The sequence below is a fragment of the Hypanus sabinus genome, chromosome 12 (genome assembly GCF_030144855.1).
Source record: "Hypanus sabinus isolate sHypSab1 chromosome 12, sHypSab1.hap1, whole genome shotgun sequence".
NCBI classification, from domain to species: domain Eukaryota; kingdom Metazoa; phylum Chordata; class Chondrichthyes; order Myliobatiformes; family Dasyatidae; genus Hypanus; species Hypanus sabinus.
Genome location: NC_082717.1, coordinates 95,872,371 through 95,891,338, shown reverse-complemented (window position 1 = coordinate 95,891,338; position 18,968 = coordinate 95,872,371). Strand labels below are relative to the sequence as shown.

The following is an 18,968-nucleotide window of genomic DNA, read 5'->3' as shown; positions in this document are numbered from 1 at the left end:
AACACCTCATATTCTGTCTGGGTTGCCTCCAACCCGATGGCAAGAACATTGATTGTGCCTTCTGATTCTGAAAAAGATTTCCCCTGCCCCCCCATATCCTATTCCCCACTCTAGTCTCTTAGCTCTTCTCACTTGCCTATGACCTCTCTCTGGTGCCCCTAATTCTTCCCTTTTTCCTATAGTCCACTTTCCTCTCCTTCCCCTCCATCCCATTACCTTCTTCACATACCTGGCTTCACCTATCACTTTCTAGCTCGTCCTCCTTCCCCTCTAGCCCCCCTTCTCAACTTTTTATTCTGGTGCCTTCCCTCTTCCTTTGCATTCCTGAAGAAGGGCCTCAGCCTGAAATTTCAACATCTATGAAATCATTTTCATAGATTCTGTCTGACCTGCTGAGTCCCTCCAGCATTTTTGTGTTAAGATATAGGAGCAGAAGTAGGCCATGCAGCCCATTGAGTCTGCTCTGCCATTCAATCACGGGCTGATCCATTCTTCCAGTCATCCCCACTCCCCTGCCTTCCCCCATACCCTTTGATGCCGTGGCTAATCAAGAACCAATCTATCTCTGCCTTAAATGCACCCAATGACTTAGCCTACACAGCCACTCATGGCAACATGTGCCATAGATTTACCACCCTCTGACTAAAGTAATTTCGCCGATTCTCAGTTCTAAATGGATGTCCTTCAATCCTGAAGTCATGCCCTCTTGTCCTGGACTCCCCTACCATGGGAAATAACTGTCACATCTAATCCGTTCAAGACTCAACATTCAACATGTTTCTGAGATCCCCCCTCATTCTCCTGAACTCCAGGGAATACAGCCCAAGACGTTCCTCATATTGCAAGGTCCCTGGAATCATTCTAGTGTTGCTTCTCTCTTTGTTCCTGCAAGGATGATTAGTTGATTGTTTTCATAATAGGCTTACATGCTTCGAGCTTTTTGCAACACGGTTTATTAGGACAAACATGATCTTAAATTAACATAGCTCATACGTAAAATTGACCGCAGAACTCCGTCTTGCCGTTTCCACTCTATTATCTCACCCAGAGCAGCATCAATGCTGCCTACTTCATTCGCCAAGCCGTCGCCCGCTGAGCCAGAGCAGGACTTCTCCTCTTAAGACGTCGCCGCCTGCGGTGGGAGGCCGGAGACAACTGAGCCCGAAGGGAGGGGATTTTTTTCTCTCTCTCCCGTACACCAAACCCCTCCCCCACGGTGGCATGTGAACGCGCATGCGCGCGTCCTCCGCCTGGCCCGCCCGTCTGGAGCGAGGCGGCGGTGTACGTGTGCAGATTTCTTTTGGGGGGGGGGGGGGTAGAGCGCGCGTAAACGGGAGATCGGTGAGGAAGGAGGGAAGGTAGGGGAGAGGGTGAGGGTAAGGGAGTCGAGCCGGTACGGAGAGAATGGCTAACGAGCCGGTGATCCTCAACGTCTACGACATGGTGAGTGAAGCAGCGGCCGGTGATACCCTCCGTCTTCACCGCCTTCCCCCATAACTTGCTCAAGTACCTGCGATCTGTTGCTAACACTCCCAACTTTCCACATTACTGCTTGCATTTATTTAAGGCGCAACCGGCTTTAATTTCATTTACTTTCCATCACTCCTAAATTTATTCAATTTAACAAAGAAGCAGTATCGAACAGAAACCTCAATCAATTGAGACCAGGGCATCTATATCTTGTAAATTTCCAGATAACCCATAAATGGACAAATTTGTTTTTCCACTTTGGATTTGTATATTTAATCTCTATATTTTTATTTGTATATTTTATTTTAGTTGGAAGTGAAATTTGTTTTTCCTCAATCGTTTTTGTGGAGAGTGCTTTCTCGTTTTGTTGAATCAGGACAATTTTGAGTAATAATATTTACATTTTCAAGGAGTTTGTATGCTTGTGAGTCTAACAAAAATGCGGATGTTGGAAATCTGAAATGAAAACAAAATTCTGGAAGCAGATCAAACAGCATTTGTCGAAAGAGAAACTAGAATTACTGTTGCAGGGTTAGGGAGCTTTGACAGATACTGTTTTTATTTTGTTGGTTGAGATGTGGTACAACATAAAATGGTCTAAGATTTGGTTTAAAGTATTTCTCAAAGTTAAATTGAAAGTTTTTAAACTTTGCCTAAAACTTAATGGCAATTTATTGATTAAAATCTTTTATTAGATTATTTGGACCATAGGAGCAGATTTAGGCCATTTGGACCATAAAGTCTGCGCCATCTGCCATTCAGTCATGGCTGATTCTTTTTTCCCTCCTCAGCCTCACTCCCTGGCCTTCTCCCTGTAACTGTTGATGCCATGTCCAATTAAGAACCTATCAAGCTCCAACGGGCATCCAACGACCTGGCCTCCACAGCTGCCTGTAATAATTAATTCCACATATTCACCATCCTCTGGCTAAAGAAATTTCTCTGCATCTGTCTTTTAAATGAATGTCCCTTTATCCTGAGGCTGTGCCCTCTTGTCCTAGGCTCCCCTGCCATGGGAAACATCGTTTCCACATCTACTCTGTCTAGGCCTGTCTGTCTGTCATTTGAAAGGTTTCAATGAGATACCCTTCATTCTTCTAAATTTTAGCTGGTGCAGAGCTAGAGCTATCCAACATCCCTTGTATGATAACCCTTTAATTCCTGGAATCATCCTTGTGAATCTCCTCTGTACCTTCTCCAATGCCAGCACATCTTTTCTTAGATGACAAGCCCAAAACTGTTCACAATACTCAAGTTGAGGCCTCACCAGTGCCTTATAAAGCCTCAGCATCACATCCCTCCTCTTCTATTCAAGACCTCTTGAAATGAATGCTAACATTGCATTTGCCTTCCTCACCACTGACTCAACCTGTAAGTTAACTTTTATGGTGTTCTGTACAAAGACTCCCAAGTCCCTCTGCATCTCAGAATTTTGGACTTTCTTTCCTTCTAGAAATTAGTCGGCACTTTTAGTTTTTCCACCAAAGTGCATGACTGTGCATTTTCCAATATTGTATTTCATTTGCCACTCTCCTGCCTGTTCTCCTAATCCTTCTGCAGCCTACCTGTTTCCTCAGCACTACCTGCTCCTCCACCAATCTTTGTATCATCTGCAAACTTGGCAACAAAGCCAGGTATTTCATTATCTAAATCATTGATAAACAGTATAAAAAGAAACGGTCCCAACACTGACCCCTGCGGATCACCGCTAGTCACTGGTGGCCAACCAGAAAAGGATCCTTTTATTCCCACTCACTGCTTTCTACTAATCAGCCAATGCTCTAACCATACCCGTAACTTTCCTGTAATATCATGGGCTTTTAACTTGGTATGCAGTCTCATGTATGGCACCTTGTGAAGGACTTTCTGAAAGTCCAAATATACAGAATCCACTGAACCTCCTTTATCTATCCTATGTAATCTCCTCAAATAACTTCAACGGGTTTGTCAGGCAAGATTTTCCCTTAAATAAACCATGCTGACTTTGTCCTATCTTGTCCTGTGTCTCCAAGTACTCCATAACCTCATCCTTAACAATTGATTCCAATATCTTCCCAACTACTGAGGTCCAGCTAGCTGGTCTATAATTTCCTTTTTGTTGTTTTCTTCCTTTCTTAAAGAGTAGAGTGATATTTGCAGTGTTCCAATCCTTGGGTACCATGCGAAAGTTCATTGATTTTATGAAGATCATTACTGCTACCTCTGTCAGAACCCAAGGTGCTGTTCATCTGGTCCGGGTGACTTGGGTCTTTCAGCTTTTTGAGCACCTTCTCCTTTGTAATGGTAACTGCACTCACATCTTTTCCCTTACACCCTTACACATCTGGCACACTGCTCATGTCTTTAACAGTGAAGACTGATACAAAATGCTCATTTAGTTCATCTGCCATCTCCTGACTCCTGTTATTATTTCTTTGACCTCATGTTCCAGCAATCCTCTATCCATTCTCATCTCTCTTATTTTTTTTACATACTTGAAAAAGCTTTTACTAACCACTTTGATATTGTTTGCAAGCTTGCTTTCATATTTAATCTTTTCCCTTCTAATGATTCTTTTAGTTGCTCTCTGTAGGGTTTTAAAGCATACCAATCCTCTGTCTTCCCACTATATTTTTGCTTTGTTGTATGCCTTCTCTTTTGCTTTTACATTAGCTTTGACGTCCTTTGTCAGCCCTGGTTGTACTATGTTGCCATTTGAGTATTTCTTTGTTTTTGGAATACATCTGTCGTGCACTGACCTCATTTTTCCCAGAAACTCATGCTATTACTGTTCTACTGTCATCCCTGCCAGCATCTTCTTCCAACTTACTTTGGCCAACTCCTCTCATACCACCGTAATTTCCTTTACGCCACTGGAATACTGCTATGTCAGATTTCAAGTTGAACTCAATCATATTGGATCACTGCCTCCTTGGGGTTCCTTAAGCTCCCTAATCACCATCTTGTAGGCATTCAACAAACTCACTGTCTTGTGATCCATTACTAACCTGATTTTCCCAATTGGCCTATATGTTGAAATCTTCCGTGAGTACTATAACATTGCCTTTTTGACGAGCCTTTTCTATTTACTGTAATCCTGTTATCCACATCCCAGCTACAGTTGGGAGGCCTGTGAATAGCTGCCATTAGGCTGTTTCTTAATTCAACCCACAAGGATTTGACATCTTCTGATCCTATGTCACATCTTTCTACTAATTTGATGTCATTCTTTCTCAGCAGAGCCACGTCACCTCCTCTGCCTTCCTTCCTATCCCTCCAATACAATGGACCTTGGACATTCAGCTCCTAACTACAACTATCCTTCTGCCATGATTCAGTGATGGCCACATCAACATACCTAACAATCTGTAAAAGTGTAACAAGATCATCCACCTTATTTCTTATACTCTGTGCATTGAGGTATAACACTTTGAGTACTATATTTGCTGCCCTTTTTGGTTCTGCATCTCTAATGCACTGGTATTGATTCTACTGGCTGCAATTTTGTCCTGTCATCTGCCTGCCCTTCCTGATAGTCTGACTGCATGCTTTTCTTTCTTTTTCAAAATTTTTCTTGATTTCAGTACAGTAATATTGAGTACAGTAAAATATCGATTACAATATATTGGAATCACAAATATCGTTTCATTTCCCCATATCCGTATACTTTAAATTTAAACATAATATTGAAAAGATTTACTTTTATTATACAAAAAAATCTAAACCCACTACCAGAAAAAGAAAACAGTTCTTTAATTAAAAAGAACGGCTGAAAAGACGTAAATTATCACATTTACGAACTTACAAACTTTATCTTAAAGCTCATTGTTTGGATTTAATATACATTCCAGCAGTTTTTATTCTAACCTCTCTTTTAAGCAGTATTTGAAATGGACCATACTATTAATTTACTTAGTTTTAATGTGAAAGGATTAAACCATCCTGTGAAATGTAATAAGATATTTAATTCTATTAAGAAATTGAATGTCCCAATAACTTTTTTACAAAACTGCTTGCTATCTCTGCTTTTTTACCATCTGTCCTATAATGCGTCCCTTCACTGTGGTTCCCACTCACCTGGAAAATTAGTTTAAACCCTCCCCAAATGCTCTAACAAACCTGTTTGCAAGAATATTGGTTCCCCTTGAGTTCAGGTGCAACCTGTCAGAAGAAAACCCAATGATCTAAGAACCTGAAGCCCTGTCTCCTGCACCAGCTCTCAGCCACACGTTAATTTGCCAAATCAAACTTTTTCTACTCTCACTGGTGCGTGGCACGGGTAGCAATCCAGAAATTACTACCCGGGAGGTCCTACTTTTCAGTTTCTACTTAGCTCTCTAAATTCTCTTTTCAGGACCTCTTTGTTCTTCCTTCCTATGTCATTGGTACCAATATGTATCAGGACATCTGGCTGTTCTTCCCTCTCCAAATAGTTTTGGACAATCCGAGTTGTCCCTTACCCCTGGATCTTAGGAGCAACATAGTATTCAGGTGTCTCGTTCATGAACACAGAATCTCCTGTCTCTTCCCCTGACTATCGAGTTCCCTATCACTCCCACTCCCCTGTTCTTCCTCTTTCCCTTCTGCACTATGGACCCATGCTCAATGACAGTTACCTGGTCTCCATGGCATTCCCCGGGAGGTCATCCCCCACAAAAGTATCCAAAATGGTATACTTCCTGCCACAAGAAAGCAGCTCACCTCACCTCAGCTCTGAACTGTTTCTATGTGAGTATATGTACTATTTTCAAGAGCTCAACAACTCATGTTCTCAGTATTATTTATTTGCTTTTATTTGTACCATGTGTCTTTTGCACATTAGAATTGTTGGTCAGTCTTTCTGTGTAGTTTTATTAAATGCTATTGTAGTAGAATAGTGTAGTTCTGATGAAGTGGTTTCCAAAGTGGCCAAATAAATTAATTTAAATTTATATTAGAGAAGCTCATTCATACTATCCAAGAATACATGTTTATTAACTTTGACATTTCTGTGGAGTTTAAAAGTCACTTTTTACAATAACTCAAAATATGTATTTATTTAGTTTTGTGGAATTTATAAGTGATTTATTTTGGCACTAACTGTAACCTTTATCTCTGTAAAGCTCAAGGAGAAAGATTCATCAAGATCATTGTTTGTTATCTTACCTTTTCCTGAATGCCATACTTAATTTCATTTATTTTGTGACAAAGTTCACTTGTATTTGTGACATCTTTGATAGAGGTTTATCTGCAAATCATGTTTGTCCCCATTTCACAAGGTTTTATGTTCAAGTAGATAGAAGGAAAAATTGGGAAAAAAGAAGTTGGGTTTTAGAGCAGCTTATATACATTAAGACAGCACAGCTCCAATGACCTGGGCTCTCCAGGTTCTTAGATCATCTCCTGTAGAGTTCTCACATTCAATCTGGTGAACCTCTTCTGCCCCACCTCCAAAGACTTCCTTCTTCAAGTAAGAAAACCAAAACTGCATGCAGTACTCCAGGTGCGGCCTCACCAGTACTCTGGTTGCAGCATAATTTCCCTGCTGTTCAATTCAATCCCTCTAGCAACGAAGGCCAACATTCCATTTGCCTTCTTGATAGCCTGTTGCATCTGCAAACCAACCTTTTGTGATTCATGCACAAGCACTCCCAAGTCCCTCTGCACAGCAGCATGGTGCAATTTTTTACCCTTTAAATAATAATCTGCATTTTCATTTTGCCTTCCAATGTGGATGATCTTGTATTTCCAACATTGTACTCTATCTGCCAGACCCTTGCCCACTCCCTTAACCAATCTATATCTCTCTGCAGACTCTCCACATCTTCTGCACAATTTGCTTATTCACTCAACTTAGTATCATCAACAAACTTAGATACACTACACTCGGTCCCCTCTTCCAGAGCGTTAATGTATATCGTGAACAGTTGCGGGCCCAGCACTGACCTCTGCGGCACACCGCTCACCACTGATTGCCAACCAGAGAAACACCCATGTATCCCAACTCTCTGCTTTCTATTAGTTAACCAATCCTCCACCATGCTAAGACATCACTCCCAACTCTATGCATTCTTATCTTATGGATAAGTCTTTTATGCAACACCCTATCGAATGCCTTCTGGAAATCCAAGTAAATAACGTCCATCTGTTCCCCACTGTCCACTGCATTTACTATATCCTAAAAGAACTCCAGTAAGTTTGTCAAACAGAACCTCCCTTTGCTGAATCCATGCTGTGTCTGCCTGATGGATCCATTTCTTTCCAGATACCTTGCTATTTCTTTAATGATAGCTTCAAGCATTTTCCCAACTACAGATATTAAACTAACTGGCCTGTAGTTACCTGCCTTTTGCCTACATCCTTTTTGGAACATTGTGTAACATTTGCCATCTTCCAATCTGCCAGGACCTGTGCAAAGTCCAGAGAATTTTGGTCAATCATCACCAACGCCTCTACTATAACTTCTGCCATTTCTTTCAGTACTCTGTGATGTATTCCATCAGAACCAGGGGACTTACTGTCATCAGGCTCACAAGTTTGCTCAGCACTACCTCTTTAATGATAACTATTGTATCGAGATGCCCACCTCCCAAGGCATCCATAACATCTGCATAGTAGATGTGTCCTCCACCATGAAGACGGTGACACAAAATAGTCATTCAGAGCCTTGGCCGTTTCCTCGTTACCCAATATCAATTCCTCCTCATCCTCCAAGGGACCTACGTTCACTTTAGCCACCCTTGTCCACTTTATATAATTATAAAAATTTTTGCTATCTGTTTTTCTAATTTGTACTAGTTTATTTTCATAATCTAGTCTCCCTTTCTTTATTGCTTGCTTCGTGGTACTTTGTTGCTTTTTAAAGTTTTCCCAATTTTCCAATTTCCCACTACTCTTGGTGACTCTGTATGCATGAGCTTTTAGTTTGATACTGACTTTTATTTCCTTAGTTATCCAAGGCTGGTTTTCCCCACCCTTAACTGTCCTTGTTTTTAAATGGAATATACTTCTGTTGAGCACCGAAAATAATCTCTTTGAAAGTCTTCCTCTGTTCGTTAACTGTCCAACCACATAGCCTGTGTTCCCAGTCCACACTAGCCAAATTCTCCCTCGTGCCATTGCAGGTTCTATTGTTGAGGCATAATACCCTGGTTTTCAATCAAACCACTGTGCCCTGCATTTGTATGAGAAATTCAGTCATACTCTTTCCAAGAGGATCCCTAACTACAAGATCACTAATTTTACCTGTCTACCACAGGACCAGATCTAAGCACATTCCCCTGTAGGTTCAGTAATATGTTGTTCAAGAAAGCCATCAGAGATTCATTCTATGAAGCCCTCAAGACTGCCTCAACCAACTTGATTCACCCAATCTATGTGTGAGTTAAAGCCCCTCATAGTTACTGCCATTCCATTCTTACATGCCTCAGAAGTTTCTCTGTTTATTGCCTGTGCCACTGTACTCTTATTATTAGGTGACTGATAGACAACTCCCATCAGTGAATTTTTCCCTTTACTATTCCTAATCTCTACTCGGATAGATACAACATTCTGCTCCTTAGTTCTTGTATAGTGTCTCACTATCGCCCTGATCTCATCTTTAATTAAGAGTGCTCCCTCACCTCCCTTATCTTCCTGCCTATCCTGGATTAGCAGAAATAACCATATAACAATTACAGCACAAAAACAGGCCATCTCAGCCCTTCTAGTCCGTGCTGAATGCTTACTCTCACCTAGTCCCACTGACCCGCACTCAGCCCATAACCCTCCATTCCTTTCCTGTCCATATACCTATCCAATTTTACTTTAAATGACAATACCGAACCTGCCTCTACCACTTTTACTGGAAGCTCGTTCCACACAGCTACCACTCTCTGAGTAAAGAAATTTCCCCTCGTGTTACCCTTAAAACTTTTACCCCCTAACTCTCAACTCATGTCCTCTTGTTTGAATCTCCCCTACTCTCAATGGAAAAAGCCTATCCACGTCAACTCTATCTATCCCCCTCATAATTTTAAATACCTCTGTCAAGTCCTCCCTCAACCTTCTATGCTCCAAAGAATAAAGACCTAACTTGTTCAATCTTTCCCTGTAACTTAGGTGCTGAAACCCAGGTAACATTCTAGTAAATCTCTGTACTCTCTCTATTTTGTTGACATCTTTCCTATAATTCGGTGACCAGAACTGTACACAATACTCCAAATTTGGCCTTACCAATGCCTTGTACAATTTTAACATTATATCCCAATTCCTATGCTCAATGCTTTGATTTATACAGGCCAACATACCAAAAGCTTTCTTCACCACCCTATCCACATGAGATTCCACCTTCGGGGAACTATGCACCATTATTCCTGGATCACTCTGTTCTACTGCATTCTTCAATGCCCTACCAGTTACCATGTAAGTCCTATTTGGATTATTCCTACCAAAATGTAGCACTTACCAGCATTAAACTCCATCTGCCGTCTTTTAGCCCACTCTTCTAACTGGCCTAAATCTCTCTGCAAGCTTTGAAAACCTACTTCATTATCCACAACGCCACCTATCTTAGTATCATCTGCATACTTATTAATCCAATTTACCACCCCATCATCCAGATCATTAATGTATAGGACGAACAACATTGGACCCGGTACAGATCCCTGAGGCACACCACTAGTCACCGGCCTCCAACCTGACAAACGGTTATCCACCACTACTCTCTGTTATCTCCCATCCAGCCACTGTTGAATCCACTTTCCTTCAATATTAATACCTAACGATTGAACCTTTCGTGTGGAACCTTGTCCATATAGACAACATCCACTGCTTTACCCTCGTCAACTTTCCTCGTAACCTCTTCAAAGAATTCAATAAGATTTGTCAAACATGACCTTCCACGCACAAATCCATGTTGACTGTTCCTAATCAGACCCTGTCTATCTGAATAATTAAAAATACCATCTCTAAGAATACTTTCCATTAATTTACCTACCACTGACGTCAAACTGACAGGCCTATAAATGCTAGGTTTACTCTTTGAACCCTTTTTAAACAATCGAACCACATGAGCAATATGCCAATCCTCCGGCACCATCTCCGTTTCTAATGACATTTGAAATATTTCTGTCAGAGCCCCTGCTATTTCTGCACTAACCTCCCTCAAGGTCCTAGGGAATATCCTGTCAGGATCTAGAGATTTATCGACTTTTATATTCCTTAAAAGTGCCAGTACTTCCTCCACTTTAATCGTCATAGTTTCCATAACTTCCCTACTCGTTTCCCTTACCATACACAATTCAATATCTTTCTCCTTAGTGAATACCGAAGAAAAGAAATTGTTCAAAATCTCCCTCATCTCTTTTGGCTCCACACGTAGCTGTCCACTCTGATTCTCTAAGAGACCAATTTTATCCCTCACTATCCTTTTGCTATTAATATAATTGTTTTAACCCTTCGGATTTATTTTCACCTTAGCAACCTCATATCTTTTAGCTTTTCTAATTTCCTTCTTAAGATTCTTCTTACATTCTTTATATTCCTCGAGCACCTCATTTACTCCATGCTGCCTATATTTATTGTAGATATCTCTCTTTTTCCTAATCAAGTTTCCAATGTCCCTTGAAAGCCATGGCTTTCTCAAACTTTTAACCTTTCCTTTCAACCTTACAGGAACGTAAAGATTCTGTACCCTCAAAATTTCACATTTAAATGACATCTATTTCTCTATTACATCCTTCCCATAAAACAAATTGTCCCAATCCATTCCTTCTAAATCCTTTAGCATCTCCTCAAAGTTAGCCTTTCTCCGATCAAAAATCTCAACCCTGGGTCCAGTCTTATCCTTCTCCATAATTATATTGAAACTAATGGCATTGTGATCACTGGACCCAAAGTGCTCCCCAACACATACCTCCATCACCTGACCTATTTCATTCCCTAACAGAAGATCCAACACTGCCCCTTCTCTAGTTGGTAACTCTATGTATAGCTGCAAAAAACTATCCTGCACACATTTTACAAACTCCAAACCATTCCTTTTACAGTGTGGGCTTCCCAGTCTATGTGTGGAAAATTAAATTCTCCCACAATCACAACCCTATGCTTACTACAAATATCTGCTATCTCCTTGCAAATTTGCTCCTCCAATTCTTGCTCCCCATTAGGTAGTCTATAATACACCCCTATAAGTCTTACTACACCTTTCCCATTCCTCAATTCCACCCAAATAGCCTCCCTAGATGAGCCCTCTATTCTGTCCTGCCAGAGCACCGCTGTAATATTTTATCTGACAAGCAATGCTTGTCCCGCCGATTCTGTCACACCTGAAACAACGAAATCCAGGAATATTTAGTTGCCAATCACACCCCTCCTGCAACCATCGCTACAACATCATATTTCAATCCATGCTCTAAACTCATCCACCTTTCTTACAGTGCTCCTAGCATTAAAATAAATGCATTTAAGAAATTCTCCACCTCTTCCTCTCGGTTTATCTCTAACAGTACAAAGAACTTAACTGTCTTCTTATATTCCATGATATTTAATTCCCAATCCTCTCCACCTTGCAACTATGTCTCTGTAATGGCCACTAAATCACACCTCCTTGTACTGATTTGAGCCACAAGTTCACTGACCTTGTTTCGAATACTACGATAAATAAGCTCAGTTAGACTGCCTGAATGCAAGCATGTCCTTCCTTAACCATGGAGATCAAAAGCTAAATGTGGTACTCCAGGTGTGGTCTCATCAGCACCTTGTGAAGTTGTGTTAAAAATGTCCTACTTTTGAGACCATAAGACATAGGAGCAGAATTAGGCCATTCATCCCATTCCATCATATCTGATTCCGGATCCTACTCAACCGCATACATCTGCCTCCTCACCATATACTTTGATGCCCTGACCAATCAGGAAATTATCAACTTCTGCCTTAAATATATGCAGGGACTTGGCCTCCACCGTAGTTTGGGGCAGGGCATTCCACAGATTTACTATTCTCTGGCTTAGAAAGTTCCTCCTTACCTCTGTTCTAAAAGGTCACTCCTCAATTTTGAGGCTGTGCCCTCTAGTTCTTGATAGCCCTACCATAGGAAACATCCTCTCCACACCCACCCTATCTAGTCCTTTCAACATTCAGTAGGTTTCAAAGCGATACCCCTACTTTCTTCTAAATTTCAGTGAATACAGGCCCAAAGCTGCCAAATGCTCATATGTTAATCCCTTCATTCCCCAAATAATCCTCGTGAACCTCCTCTGGACACTCCAATGATAACACATTTTTTTCTGAGATATAGGGCCCCAAAACTGTTGACAGTAGTCCAAGTGCAGTCTGACTAATGTCTTATAAAGCCTCAGCATTATCTCCTTGCTTTACTATTTTATTCCCCTTAAAATAAGACCATAAGACATCAGAGCAGAATTAGGCCATTCAGCTCATCTAGTCTGCTCTACCATCATGGCTGATCCTGGATCCCATTCAACCCCATACACTTGCCTTCTCACCATATCCTTAACCCCTTCGTTCCTGAAATCATTTTCATGACCCTTCTCTGGTCTCTCTCCAATGATAACACATCCTTTCTGAGATATACGGCACAAAATTGTTGACAATACTCCAAAAGCAGCCTAACCTGTGTCTTATTATATTCTATTCTTGAAATAAATGCCAACGTTGCATTTGCCTTCTTTACCATAGACTTGACCTGTAAATTAACCTTCTGAGAGTCTTGCACAGTGACTCCCAAGTCCCTCTGCACCTCTGATGTTTGAACCTTCTCTCAATTTAGACAGAAGTCTGCACTATTGTTCCTTTTACCCAAACGCGTTTCCCAACACTGCTACTTTTTTGCTCATTCTTTCAATTTGTCTGATTTCTGTTGCAATCACATAATTTCCTCAGCACTACCTACCCTTCCATCTATCTTCGTATTGGCTACAAACTTTACTACAAAGCCATCAATTCCATTATTGGAATCATTGACAAACAATGTGAAAAGTAGCGGTCCCAAAACTAACCCCTGAGGAACAACACTTGTTACTGGTAGCCAATCTGAAAGGGCCTCCTTTATTCCCACTCACTGCCTCTAGCCATTTCTCTATTCATGCCAGTATCTTTCCTGTAATGCCATAGGATTTATCTTGTTATGCAGCCTCATTTGTGGCACCTTATCAAATACCTTCTGAAAATCCAAGTACTGTCGGCCCTCCTTATCCGCAAGTTCTGTATGTGTGAATTCAACCAACCGTGATTCGAGAAAACACAGAAGTGCTCTTCCAGCACTTGTTGTTCGAGCATGTAGAGACTTTTTTTCTTGTCGTTCCCTAAACAATGCAGTATAACAACTATTTTACATAACATTTACATTGTATTAGGTATTATAAGTAATCTAGAGATGATTTGAAGTATACAGAAGGATGTGTGTAGGTTACCATGGATCGGGATCGAAAAAAAATCAGAAGTTCTCTTACTAAGTAAGTCGGAACAGGTGCATCCGGTATTATTTAGCATCAGTTAGTCAAACGTTTGTCTTAGTATATAGTATATATTTTACCTTTCTGTGCGTATAAAACACTTAAGAACGTTATGTTTCAGTGCCGGGCTTGTGAAGTTCAGTGACAGATCACTTTTGAGTGCGCTCTCCATCCGTGCCTGGTTGATGTGGAGGATCAAAAACCCAAAACCCAATAACTAAACCACTGCGTTGCTTAGTAATAATTGTAGCTTTCAAAGGGGCAGGGCCTTTCTCACTTTATCCTTTAAAATTTTTCTGATCGTTGACTGACTGTAGCCTAACGCTTTTCCAATGACCGATGGTGTTTCACCTCTTTCCAGTCGCTTTATTATTTCCACTTAATTTTCAGTGGTCATCGTGATTATTTTCGTGAACAGAAACATTGTGGATTCAGAGCTCCGCTGCCAGGTCCTAATGTCCACCACACTGGGACAGGTTAAATAAGGTCTGGGGTTCTGCTGGATCCTAAGGCCCACCGCATTGAGACAGGTTGAATGAGGGACTTGAATATCCGCGTTTTTTGGTATCCGCGAGGGGTCCCGGAACCAATCCCTCGCGGATAAGGAGGGCCGACTGCAAATGACATCCACTGCCTCTCCTTTGTCCACCCCGCTTGTTACTTCCTTGAAGAAATCTAACAGATTTGTCAGGCAAGATTTCCCTGGTCTGATAAGGGAAAGTCAACATGGCTTTGTGAAGGGCAAATCATGTCTAGCAAGCCTGATAGAGTTCTTTGAGGAGGTGACCAGGCATATAGATGAGGGTAGTGCAGTGGGTGTGATCTACATGGATTTTAGTAAGGCATTTGACAAGGTTCCACATGGTAGGCTTATTCAGAAAGTCATAAGACATGTGATCCAGGGAAGTTTGGCCAGGTGGATTCAGAATTGGCTTGCCTGTCAAAGGCAGAGGGTCATGGTGGAGGGAGTAATTCAGGTTGGAGGGTTGTGACCAGTGGTGTCCCATAAGGACCTGTTCTGGGACCTCTACTTTTCGTGATTTTTATTAACGACCTGGATGTTGGGGTAGAAGGGTGGGTTGGCAAGTTTGCAGACACAAAGGTTGGTGGTGTTGGAGATAGTGTAGAGGATTGTCAAAGATTGCAGAGAGACATTATTAGGATGCAGAAGTGGGCTGAGAAGTGGCAGATGGAGTTCAACCCAGAGAAGTATGAGGTGGTACACTTTGGAAGGACAAACTCCAAGGCAGAGTACAAAGTAAATGGCAGGATTATTGGTAGTGTGGAGGAGCAGAGAGATCTGGGGGTTCATGTCCACAGATCCCTGAAAGTTGCCTCACGGGTAGATAGGGTAGTTAAGAAAGCTTATGGAGTGTTAGCTTTCATAAGTCGAGGGATAGCATTTAAGAGGCGTGATGTAACGATGTCGCTCTATAAAACTCTTGTTAGGCCACACTTGGAGTACTGTGTCCAGTTTTGGTCACCTCGCTATAGGAAGGATGTGGAAGGATTAGAAAGGGTACAGAGGAGATTTACCAGGATGCTGCCTGGTTTAGAGAGTATGGATTATGATCAGAGATTAAGGGAGCTAGGACTTTACTCTTTGGAAAGAAGGATGATGAGAGGAGACATGCTCGAGGTTTACAAGATATTAAGAGGAATAGACAGAGTGGATAGCCATTGCCTCTTCCCCAGGGCACCACTGCTCAGTAAAAGGGGACATGGCTTTAAGGTAAGGGGAGGGAAGTTCAAGGGGCATATTAGAGGAAGGTTTTTCACTCAGAGAGTGGTTGGTGCGTGGAATGCGGAGCCTGAGTCAGTGGTGGAGGCAGATACACTAGTGAAGTTTAAGAGACTACTAGACCGGTATATGGAGGAATTTAAGGTAGCGGGTTATATGGGAGGCAGGGTTTGAGGGTCAGCACAGCATTGTGGACCAAAGGACCTGTAATGTGCTGTACTATTCTATGTTTACAGAAACCGTGCTGACTTTGACTTATTTTATCATTAGTTTCCAAGTACCTCAAAACCTCATCATTAATAGTGGACTCTCAACAATTTTCCAACCACTGAGGTTAGGCCTATAATTTCCTTTCTTTTGTCTTCCTTCCATCTTAAGGAGTGGAGTGACATTTGCAATTTTCCAATCCTCCGGAACTATGCCAGAATCAAGTGATTCTTGAAAGATCATGACCAATACATCTGCTATCTCTTCAGCAACTTTGTTCAGAACTCTGGGATGTTGTCCAGGTGGTCCACCTTAAGACCTCTCAGTTTGCCGCACACATTTTCCTTCGAGATCACAATGGTACTCTCTCCTCCTTCCTGATACTCACGGACCTCAGGCACACCGCTAGTGTTCCACAGTGAAGACTGATGCAAAGCACTTATTAAGTTTAACCACCACTTTTTTGTTCTCTCCCACCCCCCCCCCCATTACTACCTCATCAGCATCATTTTCTAGTGATCCAATATCAACTCTCACCTCCCTTTTACTCTTTATATAACTGAAAAAAGCTGTTAGTATCCTGCTTTATATTATTGGCTAGTTTTCCCTCAGATTTCATCCTTTCCCTTCTTACTGCTTTTGTAGTTACCACTTGTTGGATTTTTAAATACTTCCCAGTCATCTTACTGCCCACTCACTTTTGCTACCTTATTTGCCCTTTCCTTGGCTTTTATGCAGTCCATAAATTCCCTGGTCAGCTATGGTTGCCTACGCCTGCCATTTGAGATCTTTAGTGGGACATATCTATCCTGCACCTTGTGAACTAGAAACTTCAGCCACCTCTGCTCTGGCTTTATCCATGGCAGTATCCCTTCCATTCTACCTGGGAAAGCTCCTTTCTTATGTCTTTCTAATTCCCTTTATTCCATTGTGACACTGATATATGTGACTTATGCTACTCCCTCTCAATTTGCAGTATGAATTCAATCGTATAATGATCACTGCCTCCTAAGGGGTCCTTTACCTTAAGCTTCCTAATAAAATACAGATTATTACACAACACTCAATTTAAGATAGCCTTTCCCTGAGTATGCTCAAGCACAAGCTGCTCTAAAAAACCATCTCATAGGCATTCAACAAATTCAGCACCATCCTGATTTTCCTAACCCCCTTGCATATTAAAGATCCCCATTACAATTGTGACATTACTCTTAATACATGCCCTTTCCAGCTCCCTTTGCAATCTCAATCTCACATCTTGTTTACTATTTAGAGGCCAATAGATAATTCCCATAATGGTTTTTTTTAATGGAGTTTCTAATCTCCACCCATGAAGATCCAACATTCTCTGACCCTATGTCACCTCTTTCTAAAGATGTAATTCCATCTCTTACAAACAAAACTACACCACAACCTATGCCTTCCCACCTGTCCTTTTGATACAAAGTATACCCTTTGATGTTAAGCTCCCAACTACGGCCTTCTTTCAGCCACGACTCAGTGATTCCCACAACATCAGACCAACCAATTTCTATTTGCGCCATGAGTTCATCCACCTTATTCTGAATTCCACATGCATTCAAATGCAGCACCTTCAGTCCTTCAGTTTTATACTAAAACATTTCATTAGCCTTCTTAACTATTTGCTGTACTTACATGTTAACATGTGTTAGGATTCCCAGATCCCTTCATTACACAATGCTTTGCCTTTACTCTATGGATCACAATTTTGTTTTATTTATTCAGTTTGGAGGAGTACTTGCTTAACATGCTTTTACACATAAGCTTAAAGTTACCACTTTATTTCTGATTGCTAATGTCTGTGGTGAATTGAGTTGACTCAGTTTGGGTGATTTTAATACAAGTCATTGTTTGATCTTTTAGCTGTAATTAAAGCATGATGTAGTGGAGATTGCGTAGTATGCAGCGGAAGCAATACCTCAAAGTAAATACTGTATTTAAAATTAACCAGTGTTCTTCATTTTATAATATTGTATTCAGGTAGTGTTGAATAATTCTTTTATTCTGATGAGGCACCAGCTATATCAAAATTGATTTTTGAAATCTTGTATATTGCCCCCGGAATTGATAGTTTGCTGGGTAAGAAGGAACTGTGAATGTGAGCTAGTAGATCACGGGCTTGAAAAACTGACTTAATTGAGCTCGTCTGGAATTTCAGTCAGGGCTGAATAGTATTGGACTGGTTGAACTAACTAGTTAAACTGGGGCTAAGCTCTTCGCTCTAGTCAAAAAAAAGTCTACTTTAAAAAGGTGTGTAAGGAATTGTCAAAGATCAGATTTCTGTTGAAAAATGCAGCTGTTTATAGTTCAAAGTATATTTGTTATCAAAGTACATGTATGTCACTGTATACAGCTCTGAGATTTGTTTTCTGGTGGGCACACCGTAAATCCAAGGAAACAAAATGAAAGACCACACCCCACAGAACGGACAGACAACCTATGTGCAAAAACAACAAAGGAGGAAACATAATAATAAAAATTGAATAAGCAATAAATATTGAGAACATGAGATAAATATTGGGAAGGAGCTTTGAGCAGTGGCCAGTCGGAGAGATTGGAAGCTGGAGAAGACATAGTTCACTCAGGGTTACTAATTGAGTAGAAAAGGTAGCAACTTGCAGCAGTTTTGGAGCTTTGAGCAGCAGTTAATCAGTGTCCAGGATTGATTAGCAAGAACAAATCAAAGTAAGGCAAAGGCAAGTAGAGTGGCCATCTTTGGAGTGCAGAGTTAGAGTGGAGACTTTGAGACTTTAGCTCTTTAAGGCTTCAGCAAGGAGAGGCTTCAGTCAGAGAAGGCAAAAAAAGCTGTAGGTGGAGTTTTCTCCCCTTTTTTTATATTTGCTCAGTTAGAGTAGTAGAAATGCCAGGCTGGATAATGGAGTGCTCCTCTAATGGGATTTGGGAAGGCAGGGAGACCCCAGTATCCCAAATGACTACAACTGCGAGAAGTGGATCCAGCTGCAGCTTCTAACAATCCGCATTAAGGGGTTGGAGTTAGAACTGGATAAACTCCGGATAATTTGGGAAGCTGAGGGTGTGATAGGTTGGACATATAGAAAGGTAGTTACACCCAAGGTGCAAGACATAGGAAAATGGGTGACAGGAAGGGGAAAGGG

General features: G+C 41.2%; 1 protein-coding gene across 6 annotated transcripts in view; it reads left to right on the top strand.

The window, feature by feature from the left end:
• The first annotated feature begins 1,262 nt into the window (after positions 1-1,262).
• LOC132403154 (deubiquitinase DESI2-like) overlaps positions 1,263-18,968 on the top strand; it is a 121,480-nt gene continuing 103,774 nt past the window's right edge. Inside the window, exon 1 of one of the 6 annotated variants that reach the window (XR_009515192.1) lies at positions 1,263-1,443. Coding sequence is in view for 4 of the 6 variants with exons in the window: in XM_059986493.1 (XP_059842476.1) it covers positions 1,405-1,443 (39 nt within the window). In the remaining 2 variants the exon portion in view is untranslated. The remainder of the gene's footprint in view (positions 1,444-18,968) is intronic. The other 5 variants (XM_059986493.1, XM_059986489.1, XM_059986494.1 and 2 more) reach the window with 5 other exon arrangements.